This window comes from Scomber scombrus, chromosome 15 (genome assembly GCF_963691925.1).
Source record: "Scomber scombrus chromosome 15, fScoSco1.1, whole genome shotgun sequence".
NCBI lineage: Eukaryota > Metazoa > Chordata > Actinopteri > Scombriformes > Scombridae > Scomber > Scomber scombrus.
Genome location: NC_084984.1, coordinates 28359095 through 28375835, shown reverse-complemented (window position 1 = coordinate 28375835; position 16741 = coordinate 28359095). Strand labels below are relative to the sequence as shown.

Genomic DNA, 16741 nt, shown 5'->3' with positions numbered 1-16741 from the left:
CAACATTAAGTCAGAGCTGAAGTTCAGCAGCTTCTTTCTCACTCTGGGTGATCGAATCCCAAAAACCACCCGGCCTCTTATCATCTCTTCACTGTTAGCATTATTACAGTCAACTTGAAATTTAAACTTGTGCCATACTTTGGGCAGGTTGCTTGAATCCCAGTTCATATGCACGAAGAAACTATAGCAACGTCCATTTTTGTGAATTGAAAACCATTTTACTCTGAAACCATGTCCTCATTTGTACCGTATCTATATAAATTAGCTCCAGACTTCAATGTGCTATAACTCAAAGTATTTATGACTGGAGGCATACAGGTTGACTGCTTTGCAGGAAGGTGAACTTCACACTCTGAGATTACGCTGACACATCCAATCTACATGCAGCATTGCAATCAACCATTGTTCAGCATCCAATAGGGACCTTTGTTACCATCTCATTGCTCTAACATTGCTGTTAACCAAGTACTACTAATATATTCTATGTGAATATTACACCAAGCACCAATCCTTGTGCTACACACATTGTTCACGTCAGATTAATGTACAGTATATCACAAACTTTAACACATTACATCCTACTGGATAAATATAGTCTTGAGATATAAAAATACAGCACCAGCTATTCTCCTTTATCAAGCCTAGATTTAATTTGCTCTATTAGACTAAACTTGCTTGTGTTAAGTTATGTTGTCAGTTGTTCAGTGACAACTTTCTCTGCAGCCTTTCAGACTACTGGCAGTATCATTATAGGTATAGTTACTGGCTTTGTGACGGCCTCCAGATTTGAAAATAGGAGTGACCAGGGCATTTTTCCACTCATTGGCTATGTTTTACCAGACAGGTTAATTAAATAAGCAATAGGGAAAGTTAAAATATCTTTGAGTGTTTTAATAAACGTGGTATAAAGTTGGAAAGCATCTCTACATTTGGACCATCTTAAGGAGCTGATGACTTGGTTTACTTGTGTGTTGTTGGTTGCATCAGATCAAACATCTGGCCTGTAACACCTACAATATATGAACTGTTAAATGTGCTCTCTACTTCATGAACAGACTATATACAACATTTTTGAAACAGAAGTGAGTCTCTTTTGCAAGCACTAACAGTTTCACTCACAGCACTATGATGTATTCTCATAGCTCAACAATGAAAAGGCTTCATCCAGTGTTAAGGGCTCTGGGGGGATTAGGAAGATCAGAGTTTCTAGAGTGAGTGACAGAGAGACTTGGGGATTGTACAGAGCCTCACCAGTGAATGTGATAAAGAAGAAATTAATGAGATGAGCAAGGAGGACAAAATGGCCTCAAGACCTGGCAAGCCATAACAAAGAAGTGTCTCGCCACCCTCCCCCACACCCCAAACACTCCATTATCTTAATTTCCTGTTTTAAACATTTAGTGTTGAACTGTTAATCCTTACATACTGTTTGGGTCAAATTTGACACATTTTGACATTTAACAGCTGTAAAAACACCACAAATGTCTTTTACCCTGAAATATGATGACTTTTCCTAAAGTGGCCCAAAATGCACAAACATTTTAATATTTTAAAATATTATACTCTTGGATAGGTGCTACAAATGTTTGAGGCTGTTCTGGGTGAACTTTGAGCTGTATCTATTGCCATGTGTTTTAGGTAAATGAATAGTTGATAGTTTTAATAAGATAGTAGTTATGAGGATTTCTTTTTATGATGTAGCAGTGAAGACTGATGGCTCTAATGGTTCTACAATAAACCCCACACTTCCATAAAGTTATAAAATACATTTACATCATTATTGATATGTTATATTTTCATGTCTTAGGTCAAATAGGACATGATATTGTGTGATAGGAGATGTTTTGATGTAAAACTAATTAGCTTGTTAGACTTAAGAGGACTGTAACTTGCTGACCTCTGTCTAATGTTGAGCATTGCTTGGAATGAAATTGGAGTTTGTTTATGCCGTGCACATTTCAGCGGCTGGTAATCCTGCCCCCAATGAATCAAGACATTTTCCAAAAATGGCGATCCAACAAGCATGGCCACTTTACGCAGTGATCAGCAAGATATGTGGAGGTATTAGACATTTCAACTTCTCTCTCAAGCGCTCTTATTTTATTCTTCACACAGCTCCTTCAGTCACTTTTTGAGTGTTCAACTGAAAGAAACATGACTCCCTCAGAGGAGAGGCTGTACAAATAGTGTATTTTCAACCCCATTTCACCCTCTTTTCAAGTCTGCCCCTTTGGAACAGATACAAACAGTTTGCCTTCAGACACGCCAAGTCAATATGAACTAGTTTCTTTGAAGCATACTGACCCCTTTTTTGGCCAATTAGTCCCCATTTCAAAAGCAATCAACAAAATGTTATCTTCTATTTCTTCTTTCTTTTCCCTGCTGCACTGAAAACACACCATAACACTGAAACAGAGGTATATACAGTACTGTGCAAAAGTCTTAGGCCACCACCATCATACAAACAGAAAATACAGGAAATATTAACACAAAATGTAACATTAATTATTATTATTAATTAAGGCTCCATTCCATTTAGGTTTAAGAGAGCCAGGTTCCTGCTATTGCTCCAGTTTAAGGGGAGGTCTGAATACTTACACACTTTAGCCAATAGAGGCTGTTTTCTTTCTGTTTTTTTAATACAGCATACACATTTCCTGTATTTTTTGGTTGTATTCGAATAAAGAGACTGATAAATTATTATATATGTCATAATAGCATTGCTAAAACAACACATCTAATGGTGGGGTAACACTTGTCAGAGAGGACTGTGTGTCTTCGGCCCCCATTATCTGTAAATAACAGGAACATCTGTCAAATTCAGTTAAAAATCTGACATCTGACACAGCAAGGGCCGCTGCTAAGCTTTTGGAGGCCCTAAGCACAATTGGTCAGTGAAAAAAAAAAAAAAAAATCTAATTTTAGTAAATATGTAAATACAGTTACTCTCCGAGACCGTGTGTGTTATTTAAAAAAATTGACATTGACTGACGGGACGACATTCACTGACCCCTACACTCTCACTCACTGGATGGACAATTTAACAGGACTGCCCCCCCTACAATGGCCAGACATTTACACCTACCTAATTGACAACCTGAGCGTCTACACAAAAGAAAAAATGAAGGCATACAAATCATTACACGCTTATAACTATGTCGTGAACAGACATGTTCAAGATTTGGTCCCACTGCAAAAGTACGAGAGCTAAGTTACTCTGGCTAACGTTACCATGACTACTGCTGCTACTAACTTACTGCTGCCTGCCACTACTCACGTTACTACTACTAACTCCATACTACTTCTTCTACAGTGACTTTTACTTTTACTACTAATACTGACTTTCTGCTATTGTAATTACACCTGCCTGCTGCTGCTACTACTACTACTACTACGACTAACTTACTGCTACTCAAGTTATACAAGTTGCTACTCCTTGACATATTACTGTCACCATAACTACTGCAGCCCCAAATAATGATTAACTTAACGTCATTTCAGTCACAATTTAGTCTAACCCATAACGTTATCCAGGCTGAAACTGATGATGCATTACATATTAATCTTACCTGATATGAAGTGTGCGCTGCAAACACGAGCGTTGTTGATTATATTTTCAGTCCAATCCTTCCGTCTAATCGCGTTCAACCAAAGTAGTCTACGACTGGCAGTTTCTGGTATGCGATAAAACTTTAAGTTTGTGTTTTTGCTTTTACGGTTTTGGCATCCAAAAACACAGCAAGACGACATTTTCGCAGATGTTCGCCTCAAGCTTACCTTTGTTTTGCATGTGTTCGCATTGAGGACGATGAGGCAGGCTATCTGCTATTCATCCCCCATGCTATGTAAATAAATGGAAACTGGCTTGAATCGACTCAAAATGATCAAGAGACACTGGAGTAGCTGTTACTAGGAATATTATGCGACCAGACAAAACCTTTAACCTTAAAAACAGCGAAGGTATGACATAATTTGTTGCCCCCACCAGCGAGGGCTCTCAGGCTTCTTACAAATATTGCATATAGCAATAATATCAGCTCAGAATAGATAAGGTAAAAACATCTAATTTGCCCAAATTGAGTATTGATAATAATCATAACAATAATAACAATAAAAAAACAACAGTGGGCCTGTTCAAAACATACAATTTTTTGTTATGTAATAATATAATAATTATCATGACATTTTTTATCAACCTTTATTTTTGAGGCCCCCGCCAGATACTCGGGGCCCTACGCTCTGCGTACTCTGCTTATAGGGAGCGGCGGCCCTGGAAACACCTCAAAGTCCTTCATCACTTTGCTTATAGTCTGCAGATATGCAGTACTGTGCACAAGTCTTAGGCCACCATTAGATTTGTTGTTTTAGCAATGCTATAATGACCACATACCCAGTTTAACCCCTGATTACCTCCTGCACACAGAATCAAAGTACCAAATGTGACAATGCAGAATATCAAACCATTATAAGCTGTGTACATGCACATGGCCGTAGCTACCATTGAGGACACCTAGGTCATGTCCTCAGTATTTTTTTCTTGAAGTTTTGTTTAATTGTGAAGTGAAAATAGCCGACGAGACAATTATCCTTGCATCAACGGACCGTCATGTGACACGTACTTGAAGATTCCGCTGCCATGTCAAAACGAAAGTATCCAGCTATAGCCAGCGGTGGATGAGCCCTTTTCTCCCTTTCCCAGCAGGCCGTGCTCCATTCCACATTTTAAGAACAAACAAAGAAAATAATATATTGCAGTGATAATTTTTAAATATACAACCATGGAAGTTGTAGAATACTGAAATAGGAGTTGATTTAAGTTGCACAATTGTAAATGATAAGAGAGAACTGGATCACAAGAATGACCATGACTGAGAAATGCACAGCAAGAAAGCAGTATAAATACATTATGGATTAAACCAAACAGTCATATAAATTGTGGTCTTATTTTTGACCTCGGTATTTGAAAAATCGTAAAAAGTAGTGTTGGGAGAGTGAATGTTTAGTGGTGACACAGGATGGTAATGTGGGGGGGAGGGTAAATCTAGAGATGATAAATTAGTTCTGCTCTGACATTTTCTCGGGGTTCTGTGCCAATGGTGCAGTGATGCAGTGGACTGACACTTCACTTCCATAGAAAATACCCACAATGCAGCATAAACCAGTGCTCACTATGCTCACTGACCTGAAGTAACACTACTACACTTCCACTGGAGAAGTGACATCCATTACACTGGAGAGCCATCCATTATGTATTAAGTAAAGGAACAATTTAAGATATAAACAAGCCCTTTTTACTATGTAATGCGGTGTCTTCATTGCAGGTGTTACTGATTAGAGGAATGACCTCCCTGCTAATGCAATATTTTAAAGAGGAGCTTATTAAGCATATTTTCAGGAGCAGGGCCGCCGCACAACTGCCCCTCCTCACAGCCCTCCGTCCGTCCGCCTTTTACATCCACAAACAGACCCTGACATCAGCGACCGAACCACCGCCCACCTCCAACGATTCCCGAGCTTCCGGTTTTTCACCAAAGCCAATCACTCCCCGTATCGGCACGCGTGACGTCACAGAGCCCATGATTGATTGATTGATTAAAGGCACTGGGGGAAAAAAAATAAACACTATTCATTCCCAATCCACCCCAAAACCCAAGGCCATCCCCTCCTCCCATCAAAGGGGAAAAGTACAATTTTACAATTAAATATTTTTGAGATCCATCTTTCAATGTTCTCCCAAACTTTAATAATTTTTTGACAATACCAAAAGGCATGAATGAGGGAGTCGCGTTGCGTGCCATATTTTTAAACATTTATCAGAAGAGCTGTTATCAAACTTGTAAATTTTGTCTCTACTATAATATATTCATGAAATATATAGTCATCAGTTTGTACTGGATTAGTCGTACATTTTAATTCGTAGTGGTTTTGAATGTATGTTTTAAACATTCCTTCCATTTTTTCCCTGCATCTTCTGTGCCTATATCTATATTCCATTTGTTAAATATGTTTTGAAGCAGATCATCATTACTCTCAGCCTTATTAAGGATATTATATATAGCACCTATCAATCCAGTTTTTTTTATCCCTTTTGGTTAGGGTTTCCCCTATCTCAGTTGGATATCTATTTTTGAGGTTAAAATGTTCTGTTATCCAGTTTTTCAGTTGCACTTAATTTAATATAATCATAAATACAACTAACCGAAATCGCTTCCATCGTCCTCGTTAAAAGCACCGGGTTGCAAGCTACTGGCACAACTTATCACAAATACTATTAACCTGAAATCGCTCCGTATCATCCGTGGTAAAAACACTGGGTTGCAGGCTCCCACTGACACAACTTATCACACATACAACTAACCTGAACTCGCTTCTATATCGACTGCGTTATAAGCACTGGGTTACAACTTATTAATACTTCTAACCTAACATTACCTCTGTATTGTCGCCTATCGTGCACACCGGGCACCAGGTGCACCAAGAACGGGTACACTTAATTTAACGTCATCACATCATCCGCGTTGCAAGCCCCTAGTCGGTCGCAGTTACTAAAACAGATTTAGTCGCTTCTGTACCATCCCTCCTGACATGCAAGTTGATATTGAAGTGACGTTAGCCAACCTAACGTCACTTCAATATCGTCCGCCATTAAAAGCATTCTAAGAAGGGGAACCTAGCATCGGGATGCCAGCACCTCCTGCTGTATCCTTGCTCCAACCACAGCACTTCGCTTCGACCGGGACTTCGGGCACTGGGATGCCAGTGACACATGCCGTTTCCTCACTCAAACCGCAGCGCTTCAATTCGGCCAGAATCAATCGTTTTCTTATTAAATCGTTCAATCACATCATGTCATGGGTGTGGTCCTTGCTAGTGAAACATGCTTTCTCTAAATGATGAGGATTCATACAGAGTACAATTAGCACAAGCAATTAAAATAGAGTTATGATTTTACAAAAATGCAACACACAGAAGGGTAACTACATGTCCTAGTTTCTGGACTAAGATTCAAACTCAGTGATTTAATGTGCATACCCTCAGCCGCAGATGTCTGCATGCAGTGAGTGTTACTCTGCCTTCAAACTGTCTGACAGTTTTCAGCCAATCATGGTCCAGCCTAAAAAAAGGAATGTTATTTTTAACCCTTTCAACCCAAGGCTTTTGTCTTCTTTTGCTTGGCCTTCTGTCCTTGTATTCACAGATTGTATTCACTAGTCATGCCATATTGTATACTATTTTCAAGATAAGTTGAGTCACTTCAAAGATGCCATCAGTATGCGTTTTTTGCTACTATTCATGCATTTATAACAATACTCACAATCTGCTCACATTGAAATGTAGTAATTAATAAAAAATGTGTCAGAGCAACTTCACCTTTAAAAAATGCATTACATTTAATTTCTCTTGGACTAGTCTGCTAGCCTCTTCCTTCAGCATGTGAGGTTCCATTGTCATTAAACTTCAGACATGATCACAATAATGATTCATTATGTAGACAATAAAAAATGTCTGTTTTTGTCTGTGTGGCATAACACACATGTGGCTTACTTTAATGCAGTATCCCATGCTTGGTTTCATTTTATTTGGTTACATTATTCTAGCATTAAAAGTCAGCAACATTCATCTCTTTAATGTTGGGACATGGCAACCTTTTAAATGATCAAGGCTTTTTTACTTCACTTATTAAATTGTAAAAGGTGATGTATTTATTATTGACTTCATATTGTACATATTGTTACAGGGGTAAAACTGTAATCAATCATTGCAAAAAATGTGTGTTTGTGTATATTTTCTGTATATATAAGAATATCCACCCATATATGGATATCACTATTTTTTTCCCACCATAATGTCGGTATCAGCATTGCCCCTAAAAAATCAGTATTGGTCAGGTCCTAGAACAAAACCTTTAAATTATAGCTCTACCATTGGTCATTGTACATAAATTAATAAATAATCATACTATTTACAATATCTGAGATCCAGGCTGTGTCTCAGGAGGTAGAGCGGTCGTCCACCAATCAGAAGATTAGCGGTTGGATTCCCGGCTCCTCCAGTCCACATGTCATCTGTCCTTGGGCAAGATACTTAACGCCAAATTGCGCCCTGCATGGTAGCCCTGTCATCATTGTGTGAATGTGACATGTAGTGTAAAAGCGCTATATAAGTACAGTCCATTTATCATCCTGTGCAAGCGATAAAATTGGATTTATAACGGAGACATTATTGGTTGTGACAAATTAAAATAATTTATTGCTGTATTTTCCTGGTGGAACATTTATCCGGTTGCTCTGTAGGGGACAAACTATTGTATGTAATGAACTTTCTAAACTACGTCATGTATTTTTTTTCGTCAAACTTAAAATGTATCATCCACATTTGTGTATTTGCAATTTTTAATAACCTAATGGATGATGTGAATGTGGAGATTTCTGCAATAAAGTGCAAAACTTTTGCATATAGAATTTTAACAAACAAATACAAAGAAAGAAATAAAATATAGTGAAGCAGGATCCAAAGTTATTTCTGCACCTGAAGATGTCACAGCTTGCATGTAATCAGTGAAGTGTGACTCAGTAAGATGGTGTAAATTACATGAGGACATACATATGTCTGCATGAAAAGGAGTCAGCTGAGGTGGTTTGGACACCTGGCTGAGATGCTTCGCCTCTTAGATGCCTCCTTCTGGAGGTGTTACAGGCACATCCAACTGGCAAGAGACCCAGACCCAGAATATGCTGGAGGGACTATATATGTCCTCTGGCCTGAGAATGCCTTGGGATCCCCCAGGATGTGCTAGAGACCTTTCCTGTCTGGGTTTCCTCACTCAGTCCTTCCTCACTAAGACCTGGTCCCTGATAAGTGTTGAAAAATGGATGGATGGTATACATATGTGTTTAGGACTATGCGCTCCTCTGAATACTTACATATAAGGCAAGGCAAGGGGGTTTATTTATATAGCGCATTTCATAAACAGTGGCAACTCAATGTGCTTTACATAAAGCAAATATTTAACAGAAAAAAATGGGAAAAAAAACATGGAATTTGAGAAATAAAAATAAAACCCAATCACCCCCCCCCCCCCCCCCCCCCCCCCCCAAACACACACACACACACACACACACACACACATACTAATAATAAAAACAAAGTACAGAAACATAGAAAGAGATAGAAATAAAATACTAGATTAGAGCATTAAATATAAGGTTGCAGTATAAGATAATGATTTGCTTTAAAATCATTAAAAGGACATAAAGTGCAAATGAAAGATTAACATTTAAAGTGCTTTGAAAGAGCTCAATCATAAGCACAGGAGAAGAGAAGTGTTTTTAACCTGGATTTAAAAATATTCACAGTTGGGGCTGATTTCAGTTCTGCTGGTAGTTTGTTCCAGTTGTGTAAAAGCTGCTTCACCATGTTTAGTCTGAACTCTGGGCTCCACTATCTGACCTGAGTCAGTAGATCTCAGAGCTCTACTGGGTTTATATTCTACTAACATGTCATTCATGTATTCTGGACCTAAAGTGATTTGTAGACCAGTAGCAGAACTTTAAAATCTATTCTATAGCTGACTGGGAGCCAGTGTAAAGACTTTAGATATAAAACCAGTGAGTTTAGCTGGATGTTGAAAGCTGGTTTGGAATGTTCTGGTGCCTGCAGTGCAGTGTATAGTGAGGGAAGACCTGTAGTTGTTTTGTGGTCATTAAATCAGAACATGACCTTCACTGTGCTGCTATTATACTCTGACTCTTTTAAAGGGCTGTATATGCAAATATACACTTGTGCATTTGCTGCAGTATTTTAGGCAGACATTAGCCATCTCAACACCATAATCATCCTCCGTCTGCTCCAGTCTGAGCATCTGCTCGACCAGTTGCTGTATCTGGGTCAGCTCTTTCTCCTGTGGTGGTCTTAAACAGGTTGCAGCATCTTGTTGTTTTATTTTTATTATTATGTAAGCAATATTTTAATTTCTGCATCTTTCTATTTCTACTCTTTTAACCCTTACATACTGTTCAGGGTCAAATTTTACCCATTTTTACATTTAAGAGCTGAAAAAACACTTTTCCTAATGTGATGGAAATAAAAACATCATTTTTGCACAGCTGATACACATTTTTATATATGCAAATGTAAAAATGTGACCTTTGTTTATTAAAAAATTCAAAAATCAGTATTAAAATATATTGTACTCATCATATTCTATAGAATGTTCTCCTGCATCATAAAAAATGATTGTCAACGTGTTCTTTTCACAAAAGAATAAATGAAACATTTCTTAATGACTGATGGGGAATTTATGAATATAACTTGGTGTAGAGATTTATTATGAGTCAGAATATGAACAGTATGTGATGGTTAATTCTACTCTTGTTCATTTCAGAAGTTTCATAACTTCTACTGCATTCATGTTACAAACCTATGAATACAGAATATTATTGTTACACAAAATATGTATACCTACCACACACTCACACACAAAGAGATTACATTACATGACCATCTATTATTTACTCACATGCATCACACCTCTACATCAGCCCTATGTGTTGTCCTGTTTTATCTTGCTTCACCAATAAAAAAGTACACATCTTGAAATTTCACAACTTTATTCAAATTTAAAGTTTTACTGTTTCACGATCAAAGAGTTTCTTCTGTTGCTGACTTGCTGAGATGTTGCTGAGATGTCAACTGCATCTTTTAAGGATGCCTGTCAGTGTTCAGCTGTTGCCTTTTAAATCGTATGTTAAATTCATGCAGATTGCGAGTACAGTCAGTGGCAACACATGGCATTATTTATTATTCATCAGGCACTGATTAATGAGTGACTAGCAGCAAAATAAAGATACTTTTTAACTGGTTTTGTTGGCTAATTGTGGAGGTCTTTAGACTGTATAAACCTGGAGATAGGAAGGGTGGGATCATTGATGGCATTGCAATTTCAGATTCTTCTGCCTTGACTTCAGCCTCAGGCTATGGTAGTTGCCACTTGGTAAGGACAGACAGCAGGAAGGGAGTAACAGTGCTCTCCACTGTTGACCAGATGTTGGCTGACTTTACTGCACATCTAATAGGCTGTGCTGCTTGCTTCATCTTCTGCCTATACTTTAACATGACTTATTCTGTATAGCAGCGGTGAACCGTGACTATGAGAGCTGGGCCTTCAGCTCAGCCAGTTTAATCGAAATAGCCTTTGTCTCTTTCATGCCCGGCACCTCAATGAAGTGACTTGAGGGTGCTGTTAAAAATTGCAAGTGAGCAATTTTTTTCATCAATTTAAATTAATGTTAAATGTTAAATGATGTTGATTTAACCATGCAATAGCCCCAGAAATGTTAACTAACAACAACACAAGCCTACTGTTTCAATATAGATTATTTAATCATAGCAATCACAAAAATCACTCTAAATCAGCAGGGAGAAGTACAGAAACAACAGTTTGCAGCTCAAACAACAAATCTACAAACAGTCATGTATGTTGTTATTATTCATGTACAAATTTTAAAAAATACATTTGTCTCCAAACCTATTTGGTCTTGTCCTTAGAGCTTTAAAAAAAATGCATTACTATTTGTAAATAGGTTTCCAGGTGGACTGGCTGACAGGACACTAATCCTCGCTTAGCACGATGCCAACAACATACTAATACAATAGGGAATCCCATTGAAAAATGACAAAGGTAGCATTGGTCAATGCAAAATGGTCTTTATGAACCCATAATAACTGTTAAGATGGAACAGGAGTAATTCAACTTGTAATATTTTTTTTAACTTCCGTTCACTGAGGCTCTCCTGCCCGCCTCCTACTTTGAAAACCTCTGATTTAGACCAAAATCATGAGGACCTCATTCCCTGCTGGGGGGTTGTACTTTCAAAAAGTATAGGAACTTTGAGGGCAGGGTTTTTGGGATGACTGTCGCTGATTGGTCAAACACAAACAGCGCAGCTAATTCAACTTGTTCATAAAAAACAAGGAAGTACTCTAGTGTCAATTTACGACCAGTTTAGGATGAAGAACGGAAGAGAAAAAACAGTGGGAGATGATGGGTGATTGTGTCATTATGTTCTGAAACAGAAATGAATAACCATCAAATACTCAACAGATGATTTACAGTGGGAACTCTTACTTTGACCCTCTTACTTTAATTTTTCCCCTCTGCAGATCTCCTTTTCATTCAGTTATTACATCTAACTAATGCAGAAGTAAATACAAAGAACAATGGGACAAATCTGTTGTTTTTTCATCATGTGTGAATGCTGTGTTTCAAGCACAGCTGTCATTTTTTAAATTTCTCATTGGCTTAATTTGCATGATCTAACTGGTACCTCTCATGTAGTAGAAATGCTAAGAGGACTAAAAGTTTTAAGTTTAAGTTTAAAAATTGGGATATAGTTGCAGTCAATGGAAAATGCAAAAACTTCAACAACGTGAAGTTTTGAACTGGAATACAGCCATTGTATTGCTTGTTGTTATAATAACCAGTTCCGGATGCTTTTACACAGATTAAGCTTCATGTATTTATACTCTTGCATACTTTTGATGTCATGTCATCACTGAAGACAGCATGAGGTCAAAACTCATTAGAGGAACTTATTTTAGCCTTCAAATGGATGTCTTGTCACAGAGACAGAAATTGAGGGAGAAGGCTCCCAGAATAGTTTGCTTCTTTGTTTCAAAACCCTTGATGTTTTACAGTTATTACCCCCACAGTATCCAGTGTTTTTAGATTCATAAAAAGCTGTGAATCTCAAGCTCAAACTATAATTGTCGTCCGTTGTAAGTGGAGTCATTTACTTTGTCTTTTACATTTGCACATTTGAAACACCATTTCAACCTTTTTTGAACTAACTTCAGTGATATGTTCCCCAGAACACATATCTCCTTGCCCACAGAAGATTGTGGGCAAGGAGATATGTGGAAAGGATATGTCAGTTTTCATAAATAGATCAAATCACTGATTTTATTTTGCATAAGCCTAAACACGCAGTATAGAATTAATGTTCATTATTGAATATCACTGCATGTTTAATATTTCCAGAGTTTAGTCCACAGACTATCAACTAACTCACACTGAATAGTATTTCTTGCTTCGCTGGTGGAACAAATTTGTTTTACCCAGATTAATATCACTGACTGAAATTCTCTATTTTCCTCCCCAGGCCACATCAACATTAAAGCAACTTGATGGAGAGAACTAGAGGAGTCCCTTTAAGATGACACGCACAGACCCGCCTGACATACTGGTATCAACTGTGCATCGAGATATAAAAGTGATCCCCATTTCTTCACATTATAAGTCCTTGCAACCCTCCAAACAATGTGATTCTATAAATTGCAGCAAACTGGAGGACAGTAAGAGCAAAGTCAATAAGAGGCACTGCCGTACCTTTGACTATAAGTCATTGGATTACCCAAAATCACACAAATACTCAATGGAGTCCCCATACAGGAAGGCTGATAGGCATGCAGCCAACCCAGATGTTGCCTGGAATGCTTTGGGCCATCAGCAGAGATACCGCTTTTCTGCTCCAGACATTTTCAGCCATAGGGTAACTCCTCAATCAATGGCAGCAGATATGGCCAGTGAGGTAGTTGTCCCTGAACAAAAACGAAGGACCAGGTCAAAAAGTGCCACTCGTGTCCAAACCAGTCTAACCCCTGTGTCTTTTGAAGGCTCCACATCTTCAGGGAGGAAGGGCAGGGAGTCACAAAGGGCTCCAAGAGACTCTCGCTGGAGACCAGAAGTATCACCGCGTAGGGAATCCTCCTATGCAGCAACTAGGGCTCATATGCATGATGTACATCCCATTAAGTTGCAGCCACAAATGGGTGACAGCAGTAGATATTCACCTCACTATGGTGCTGATAATTCTGAGGATGCAGGGCTGGATAAACCAGCAACTAGCCCTCATGTCAGGTGTCGGGTGGACATCAAACCTGATGACGCAGCATTACATCAATCTGGACGGAAGCAGGCAACACCTCAAATGGACATACCCTGGCAGAGGCACCACAGTGGGGGGAGTAGGAGCCTGACAGTGCCACGCCATTTCTCCTACTCAAGAACACCAACTCCCACTGACTCATTAGGCACAGAAAGTAGGCAAGCTTATCAATATTCCCGCAGCATGCCAAATACTTACATACAACCAATGGATATTCCTTTGCAAAGAATGCCTTCATCAGGTGAGTACTATGGTAGGGAACGCAGAGCTCATTCCAGCCCTAATGTGCCAACCAAGTTCTTTTATGCAGATGACCCAGGGAGATATGTCACCACTGCTCCTCCTCAACCAAGTTCTTACTTTCATGATGAACGTTACACACCAGGACAAACATACACTCCAAAAGTGCAATATGTGCAAGATCCAAGGACTCGAGTGGTGCATGCTGTAGCTACAAGACCCTATTATCCTGAGATGGAGGCCTATCCATACTCTGTGCAGGCAGGGTATCCCAAACCCTACACAGCAAATGAGCCAGGGCCATACATAATACAAACACCCCCAACAAGAATATTTTACGGGGATGATCCAAGGTCTTACCAAATCCAAACTGCTCCGCCAAGGTTTTATTATTCCAGCGACATGTATGCAATGCCTCCAGAGCACCATATCCCAGCAAGGGCATATTACACAGAGGGTCGAAGACATGCTAGAGTCATTCAGGCACAAACAGATGACTGGTACGGCTCAGATGCATCTGGATATTCCACCAATCCTGCCTCTTATGTATCCCAAGTCACTCCAACCAGATCACGTCAAGACCCTGTGCTAACACCATGGTATGCCAACCCATGTGTAGAACCTCAAAGAATTGGCGCAGAGTCCAAATCTTACTCAAGGTCCTGGGACAATATTCTTGACTCTCGTGTAGAGAGGGAACAACCTCTCCCTGTTCAGAGAGGTCAGAGCTATGATGATCTTCTTGACTCAAGGAAGCCTGCAGCAGCCACAGGTGACAAACCACAACCAGTGGTAGTTAATCTCTCCAGTTCACCAAGACGCTATGCAGCTTTATCAATGTCAGATAACTCACTGATTGACAAAAGCCCAACAGAAACATCGAAGAGCACTACTAGTAAACTCTGGTTTGTCACTCCTGAGATAACAATCACTGATAACGACATTCGAACTGGGAACCTTAGTAGGGCTGAAGGACGGTCTGCTAGTTGGGACATTCTTGACTCTAGAAGCACAGAGGGTCCAGAACTCTCTCAGCGTGACTTTGAAAGCTCAACCAAAGAGAAGACACATGACAATGCCTCACTACAGCAAAGCCTTGAACAACTTGATGAGCTTCTGGCAGATCTTGTGACTGATTACAAGCCACCCAGTAGAAGGGCAAGTGAGGACATTCTGGATCAACTAAAGAAGCTAATTGATGAGGAAGAAGCAGTATCTTTATCCAGAAAGAGCTCAAGGGCAGGTACAGATGAACCTGCTCCACTTGACAAGCAGCCGACCTCAATAAGAATGAATCCTGATGCTTTTCACGATATGGACGGGGCCAGTGATGCAATGAAGAGTGCAGATGAGTGCTCCCCAGATCAGAGCCCAGATGAGGATGATACAATGATGTGTTCTAACAACAAATGCCGGCGGACAGAGACCCTGTTCAATGCTTGCCTATATTTTAAATCCTGCCACAGCTGCTACACCTACTACTGCTCTCGCAACTGTCGCAGGGAGGACTGGGACATTCATAAAGAAAGCTGCGTGTATGGAAGAATTGGCAGCATATGTCGTCATATTATCAAACACTGCCGGGAGACTGTTGAAGTCCACAAAGCCTTCTCCCGTATTGCAAAAGTTGGCTACCTTTCTCGAGGTAGAGGAGTTCTCTTCCTTGGTTTCCCAAATCCTGGGTCATCCAGTAACTTTCTGCAGTATGGCCTGGATAGTCTACTTATGTCTCCTACATACCTGTCCCTTCGAGAGCTTGAAAGCTTCAAGGACAATCTAGGGGAGTACTGTAAGGAGCTGCAGGAGGCTGGTAAAGAGTACGACCCAAATGAATGTTTCATCTTGAATGTATCAATTGCTGTCGGTGAGCAAATGCCTGACGGGCCATCGCCAAGGAATCATGCTCCAACTGTCAGAAAATATGCAAAGGTCGCACTGGCTTCCTTCAGCCCCGAAAGAAAGGTTCACAAGAAAGAGGGTGACATGGAAACGCTGATCCTTACTCCACCACCAGGAACAGCAGATATTGACAAAGAGGGAGAGGAAGGCAGAAAGGCCAGGGAAATCTGTTTTATTAATATACAACGGGAGTTGAGGATTCGAGGGGTTTTCCTACGCCACGAATACCCAAAGGTGTATCAGCAGCTCTGTGAGTTTGTAGAAAGTAACAGAAGGTTCACACCCACTACTATTTATCCTATTGACAAGAGGACCGGTAAACAGTTTATGTGCATGATTATGGCTGCCTCTGAGCCCAGGACTTTGGACTGGGTAGGCACCCCGCATCTCCTTGATGACATTATTTAAGTGCACCTTTTGTTGTAAATATATATGTATAGAAATACATATATATTGTTACACATATTTATATATCAATCCAGTTACAAACATTTGTAGATAAGTATTTTGTTATCAAATAGATATATATTCATGTCTGCTTGGTCAGTATTATTCTTTATCAGAATATTTCCTGTCAGGTGCAGAATGAGTACAGTACATTATTTATTTTAATCTTTTTAACAAGTACATACTTTTTATTCACCACAAGTCATTTA

General features: G+C 39.5%; 1 protein-coding gene across 1 annotated transcript; it reads left to right on the top strand.

The window, feature by feature from the left end:
- The first annotated feature begins 13214 nt into the window (after positions 1-13214).
- ajm1 (apical junction component 1 homolog) lies at positions 13215-16493 on the top strand. Its single transcript, XM_062435097.1, has one exon. It carries the CDS (start codon positions 13215-13217, stop codon positions 16491-16493), a length of 3279 nt encoding a protein of 1092 aa, XP_062291081.1.
- Positions 16494-16741: the final 248 nt, after the last annotated feature.